Source organism: Sceloporus undulatus, chromosome 3, assembly GCF_019175285.1.
Source record: "Sceloporus undulatus isolate JIND9_A2432 ecotype Alabama chromosome 3, SceUnd_v1.1, whole genome shotgun sequence".
Classification (NCBI taxonomy): Eukaryota; Metazoa; Chordata; class Lepidosauria; order Squamata; family Phrynosomatidae; genus Sceloporus; species Sceloporus undulatus.
Window position 1 is genome coordinate 27,280,000 of NC_056524.1, and position 7,183 is coordinate 27,287,182.

The following is a 7,183-nucleotide window of genomic DNA, read 5'->3' on the forward strand; positions in this document are numbered from 1 at the left end:
ATGCTGTAAACCGCTATGATCCATGGAATAGCGGTATATAAATAAATATTATTATTATTATTATTATTATTATTATTATTATTATTATTATTATTATTTGCTCCAAGGGAGATTCGGGTTCAAAGAAAAATGAGAGTGCCAAAAAGGACAAGGGATGGCTGTAAATCCTCCTCCAAACGGAAGCATTCTGGTACCAAGGAGCCTTCACCTCAGCATTCGCACTCCATGACAGACCCTCCGTTCAAATGGCTTATGGTACCGAAGCCAGTCGCCCACTCACTCCACTGGTGGCTTGACTACAGGAACACCTGTGTCAGCGTGCCCAGGACGAGCAACCTCTCCAGATCAACTCTCTAGAGATGCTCACAGTCGAAAAAGCCCTGAAGGTGTTTGAGACAGGTTTGGTGGACAAGGTGATGTACTACCTCAACAAACAAGGAGGCACCAGATCCCAGACCTTCTCGAGATCACACTTCACATTTGGGAATGGTGCATTCCAAGGGGAATCTTCTTCCAAGCAGTCCATTTGCCAGGGAAAGAGAATGACCTAGCCGACCAACTCAGCAGGTCTCCCACGACTTGCCACGAATGGATGCTCCATCACGAGACAGTGACTGACCTTCAGTCGGTGGGGAACACCACAAATCTACCTCTTTGCAACAGCCTTGAACAGCCATTGCGTCCAGTTCTGTTCCTGGTCACAGACAAACAATTTCCTCGGAGACGCATTCCTCTTCACCAGGTTGGAAGAAATGCTCTATGCATTCCCTCTGTTCCCACTGATCACCAGAGGTGTCCAAAATGATGGCAGACCGCTCAGATTCCATCCTGATCGCTTCTTGGTTTCCGTCCCTGCTCCATCTGTCCGAGAGAGCTTCTCTGACTTGAGTTCTGTCCCAACCTTCTCTTCAAGACAGCCGGGTTCAACATCCAGACATCGACAACCTGCCGCTGGTGGCCTGAAGACTTCGTCCTTAGCGTTGCTTCCTCCCTCAGTACAGATAGTAATCCTGGCTGCCCGGAAGCTGGCTACAAAGAAATCCTACACATCTAAATGGAAGAAGTTTGCTGATTTCCTTTCTGTGAGGGACCTTTCCCCATCACAGGTGTCGACATTGACGGTGCTGGAGTTCCTGATGTCCTTGTTGGACATCACATGCTCCATCAAATGCTACCTCTGCCATCTGCTCTTATCAGTTTGAGGGCAGACCTTCCTTTTTCAAAGATCCTCTTGTGAAGTTTCCTGAAGGGTTTCAATAATCTACCTCCTCCAGTCTCAGTACCGACACCGGCCTGGAGCTTGGACATTGTGCTGTCTTGTTTCCAAGAAGCCTTTTGAACCCATGGCCACTGCTGATTTAAGGCTGTTGACTTGGAAAACAGCTTTCCTGGTGGCCATCACCTCTGCCTGCCATCCAGGTGAGCTCTGTGCTTTGCAGAGGGACCAGCCTTTCCTTAGGTTTCATAAGGACAAGGTTGTCCTCTGGACTGACATTACCTTTTTGCCAAAAGTGGTGTCTTCTTTTCATATGTGTCAGGACATTGTGTTGCTGACCCTGGCTTTGAACCCGACCACCAATACCGAATGCCACTTACATACTTTGGACGTTCGGAGAGCCTTGGCTTTCTACCTGGACAGGACTATGGGTTCGAGCCGGTCCAAGAAACTATTCCAGTGCTACTCGGAACCTAAGGGACTACCTGTGACTGCGCAGAGGTTTTCCAAATGTGTGGCTGGTACCTCTGCTATGAACTGTTGGGTAGACCTCTCTCTGCCAGGGTTCCAACTTGATTCACATGGATTTACAATGACAACCTTGACCAAATGTCTTATGCTTTGTTTACAAACTGTTGACGATGTTCATTTTCAGTTGCCAAAACTGACATGGTTTACACATGTGCCTTATGACTTGAATGCCTTTTTTGAAAATGCAGTGCACTTGTTGATGGCTTATTTAAGCAGTACTATTTATTGAGGTACTAAATGCTTCAAACACAGTTTTTGGTTCATTGTTACAGATCTTGTTTATCCTGTGGGAGGAACTACTCTTACAGGACAAGACAGTGAAACACCTGACTGGTTGGCCCTGACTTCTGGAGCAGCAAAGAGGAGTAACCCATGCCAGGATATTCTTCGTTCCACTGCTGTCCAACTTTCAATTTTCTTATTTCATTAAGGCTGACAGAACTATAATCTCAAAAGATGGCCTGTATTGAGTATAATTTTTAGCTGTATTCTAAAACTAAATTATTCATGGACCATTACCTTCAGTAATGTTACTTGCTAACTTGAATTTTGTTTCAGATTACGCCAGCTACCTTCTCAGTTGATGCAATATCCTGCACAAGCATTTAAAGTCCTGTTGGCTGGATTTAAGTCTGCTTTATGTGATCCAGAAGCAGAAAGAATTCCTTATTCTCCTAACTGGAATATAGAAGCATTGTGGGCTGCATTGGATTGTTTCAAAGGGAAAAATCTCTCTGCTTCCTCAGTAGTAAGCCTTTATCTGTCTTCTCATTTTATCCTATCCTTTTAAAGCTTAAGCTTTGTCAGAGGTGTCACTGGAACCAGAATTTACCAGAGTAAGCCAGAATCCAATTCTTTCTAACGGATGGGTGCAGACTACACCTTCTCAATTTGTGGCATGTGTTCAAAGCAAGGAATATTGGAGTGAGGAAAAGATTGTCGTTCTGGCACTACTTTTATGATAGTGATCACAGCTGGGACCATTTTAGAGCCTTTAAACCATCCCAGTTATCTAATGTTGTTGAGAATTAAGTCTGCTACAAGTTGTGGTAAAGAAGCCACACTTCTAATGAAAATCATTTTGGAATAAGCATGGTTGGTTTTAGAAGTGTATGCTCTTCCAGTCTTTTGGCCCACTTTTATTCCCTTCGTAAAACACAAGAATTGTGGCTTGATCCTTCCATCTTGAGATAAACTAGCACTTCCATTTAATTTAGGAATGATCAAGGCATGGTTCACTGTGCCAGTGAGTCAAAGTCAGTCAAACCAAAAGGAGCCTAATCCACCTACGTTTAATAACCATCCACTTTATAGATGATAATGAATCTTGCCTGGTAAATTAACAAGATTTGAATAGTTGAGCTCTCTCATCTGCATTGCAGTTGGAATGTTTAAGCATTTGTTTAGCAGGACTCCCAAGGTGATGTACAGTACAGCAAATAAAAACAGGCAAACATGTTATTCCAAAATAACTTTTTAAAATCAAGTTTTTTAAGAACATAGTTGAAACCATCAGACCAGAAAGGCTGTATGTGGAGAAACGAGCGTGTCCAAGGGAGGGCAACTAAGATGGTGAAAGGTCTGGAAACCGTGCCCTATGAGGAACGCCTTAGGGAGCTGGGGATGTTTAGCTGGAGAAGAGAAGGTTAAGAGGTGATATGATAGCCCTGTTTAAATATTTGAATGGATGTCATATTGAGGAGGGTGCATGCTCCAGAGATTAGAATGCGGAAAAATGGATGCAAACTGCAGGAAAAGAGATTCTACATCAACATTAGGAGGAACTTCCTGACAGTAAGGGCTGTTCGACAGTGGAACACACTCCCTCGAAGTGTGGTGGAGTCTCCTTCCTTAGAGTTCTTTAAACAGAGGCTGGATGGCCATCTGATGGGGATGCCTTGATTGGGAGTTCTTGCATGACAGGGGGTTGTACTGGATGGCCCTTGTGGTCTCTTCCAACTCTATGATTCTATGGTTTGCTAGACGTTCAAAGAATGAAGCCAGCCTGACATTACTTGAGGGAATTCCATAGCCAAGATGTTGCTACAGAGAAAATGTTTTATTACAGTTTCTCAAAGTGTTCCCCGGGGGGGGGGGGGTATATAGAGGTCCTCCTCTTCCTAAACCTTTTGTGTCCTGGAGGGGAAGAGAGAGACAAGGAGGATGCTTGGGCCCTCTGAGGGAAGGAGAAAGAACAGTTTTCTTCTTGTTGCTGCTGTTGTTTACTTTTTTCCTGGAGTTTTCTTGGCAAGATGTGTTCAAAGGGGGTTTGCCATTGCCTTCCCCTGAGACTGAGAGAGTGTGACTTGCCCAGGGTCACCCAGTGGGTTTACATGGCTGAGCTGGGAATCATACTTGGTCTCCAGAGTCATAGTCCAGCACTCAAACCGCTACGCCACACTGGCTTATATTTCCTTATAAGATATTAGAATATAAATATACATTAATGTGTGAATGAAAATACGCACACTAAACAAACAAAATATTTTTATTTATAAGCAGGGTGATGCCGCATCCAGATGTTGATGTAAAGGGAAGTCATAAGTGCAAAAAGTCCTGAGAACCATTGCTGTATTTTGTATTCACCAGCCAAGCCTGTTGCAATGACACAGTGATTGAAAACTCTAATATAGATCTCTATGTTATCCTTTAATACTGAATATATTTTGCTTTCAGACACACACCCCAGAGCATACTGTGTTTTTGTATGAAGATGGACATTTGTTTCATATGAAGCTGGTAGAAATGGGATTTGCAGAATTAATCTAATGATAGGTAAGCCTGCTGAACTTGAAGTGTTAGATGTGTGAGCAATTTGTAAACTTCACAGTTTCACTAACCAGATAAAGGCACTGTAAGTTTCCTTTTTTGTTTTGTTTTGTTTTAAATCAAAACCCCAACCATTTCGGGATGACTATAGAAACACTGTGCAAGCCATGGACAGAATCCTACTACAAGGCTGAGAAACGTTTGGCTTTCCGGATGTTTATACCTATAACTCATCAGCCTCAATCCAGGACAACCACCATTTTGGAATCATGGAATCTGTAATTTAAGACATCTGGAACGTCTGGGTGGTTCTGTAGAGACAGACAAACTAAAATAGCTGAAATGATGCAGGCCTAAACTAGACAAGATGTCATGGATATAATCAGCATTAGGGATATTTTAAAAAGAATATTGCAGGGGTGGGAGAGTAGGTAGCATCTTTCCTGTTCCCCTTGTGTTCCCAATGGATCGGGATACGCTTTTTATGGGTAGGGATTTTTATTTGCCTGAATGTAAATAGGCAGGGGGCCAAATCCAAAGCTGGAGTACACAAAATCACCTTTTCCTCACATAAGGGTTTAGAACCTTGTACCTTGACTTACTTTACTTTTTCAAAGGTGCTCATGTAAATTCTAATTGTATGAATGGGTATTACATCTAATTTACTTGTAACTTCTCCTACGCTAGCAATTTCTGGCTACAAATGGCTTGTCAATCAGTCATAAAACAGAGTGGAAATTGATATTGATGTAAGATTTATGTGAGTGCTCAAACCTTGGTTGCAAGTTGAATTATGAAAGGTTCTAGGAGCCTATTTGGATGGGGAGATCAGAGTCCTGATTATTTTTTCCTGGTGCATTTTGCTCTTTATTATCACCTTTGAGGAACTACCTAGTGAAGTGGTGCCAGGCTAAGCATGTTCTAAATCATAGCCTCTGACTTGGTATCCATTCCTCTGTTGAGTGCTGGATTTGATTAAAGTGAAGCTCACGGTAGTCCCTTGACATGAATGTCTAGTCGTAATCGACTAGGGTGCTCATCTCGTTACTAAGCTGAAGAGCCAGTGTTGTCCAAAGATGATTCTGGTGGTCGTGTGGTCAGCATGACTCCACCGAACTCTGTTACCCTCCCACTGAGAAGTGGTACCTGTCTATCTACTTCCATTTGCATGCTTTCGAACTGCCAGGTTGGCAAAAGCTGAGACTAGTTACAGGAGCTCACCCCATCATGTATCACTTGGGCCTAGAACTGCCAGTCTTCTGATCATCAGAATTGGCATCTTTAACCACTAAGCTGCTGCATCCCTACTTGGGTTTGATTACTTAAGACTCTAAGCCCTCCACTCCCGTTGCCTCAGGGAATGCCCAAAAGGGGGGATGGTGATGCCGGATAGGGAATTAGTACAGAAACAGTAAAGGAATGGAGGAGAAATGAGTGTGGAAATGAGAATAATAGGGAGAGGGGTTTGGTCAAAAAATAGGTTCTAACTTTCCATGTGCATGATTTTTTTTTAAAAACGGCACTGCTTAAACTTGTGGTCACCCAACTATAGTCACCAACATTGAACCCAACAAAATATACATCCACTGGCATTTTTATAGGAAAGTATGCACTACAACTTATATTGCTGTACTGTACAAGGAGATCTTGGATCTAAATTATAATATATTTTTGTGTTTCAGATACAAGTTTTTGATTAAAACCCATGCCTGAATGGGAAGAAGTTTCCTTACAGTTCTCTTATGAAGATTTTTTTATTTTATTTCTGTAGTGTATAACTCCTTTTCTGTTGAAATGTTGAAAGGTGTTAAATAAAAATAGTTTTAGATGCATCAGAAAATATTTTGTGTAAGTATGTTGAATTCTATAAAGTCCAAAAGGGTTGTTTGCAAACGTGTCTGCCAAAATACTGCTTCATGATATGAAGTTGAGTTTCAGAATTGTTAGTTTCTTTTCCTTCAGCCTTATGAAATAGAGGGCTTTATGGTCCCATTAATTGGGAAAGCTTATCTTTGGGTGGTGTTTGCATTATAGATGGGATTCTCTGCCAGCAGAAAAGGAGCCATCCATGAATATGTTATCTCCTTCTACTCCCCATGTGAGGCAAAGGAGCCATACAGTTTCATTTTGCCTTCACCCAAAACAAGCTGTTTCTTGGCTGCTTAACTTTATATTTTCTCTTATTTCTCTCTTCTGCATTCCTCTCTCTGTATTCTTTCGGTCGCTGTCATTTTTAAAAAATCCTTCAGTCCTTTTCTTTCTTTTTTTTCTTTCTTTCATTCATTTTCTTGTCAAGTCCTTTCCTTCAATAATGTTAAGTCATACTCCACCTTCATGTCTTTAAACTGAATCTTTTTCTTTTATTCGATTTCTGGGACACCGGGAAAGCCCAGCATTCCCTCTGGTAGTTCATAAAAACAAAACACATGGTTTCTAAGGATGTCAAAGCCTTCTTGACTGTCTCTGTCAGAAGACATAAAGAGATGTTTCCATTAGTTTCCCTGCCATTCTGGAGCTGCCTGCGTTGGTGTTGTAGGCTCAGGTGAGGTGATGGTGTCGGGGACAAGCTACTCAACTTCCCCCGTCACCAGAGAGCTGCCTGTGCAGGTGTTAGGAGTGAGCTGCACCCTTGAAGGACCACAATTTCAGTTCAGCCTCCAACTCTGA

General features: G+C 42.3%; 1 protein-coding gene across 4 annotated transcripts in view; it reads left to right on the plus strand.

Moving 5' to 3' along the window:
- The window catches only part of RNF17 (ring finger protein 17), a 111,728-nt gene extending 105,380 nt beyond the window's left edge, over positions 1-6,348 (plus strand). For all 4 annotated transcript variants that reach the window (XM_042461114.1, XM_042461115.1, XM_042461117.1 and 1 more), the window contains 3 exons: positions 2,306-2,495; positions 4,424-4,522; positions 6,199-6,348. In XM_042461114.1, the coding sequence (XP_042317048.1) occupies positions 2,306-2,495; positions 4,424-4,516 (283 nt within the window). In that variant the 3' untranslated portion in view covers positions 4,517-4,522; positions 6,199-6,348. The remainder of the gene's footprint in view (positions 1-2,305; positions 2,496-4,423; positions 4,523-6,198) is intronic.
- Positions 6,349-7,183: the final 835 nt, after the last annotated feature.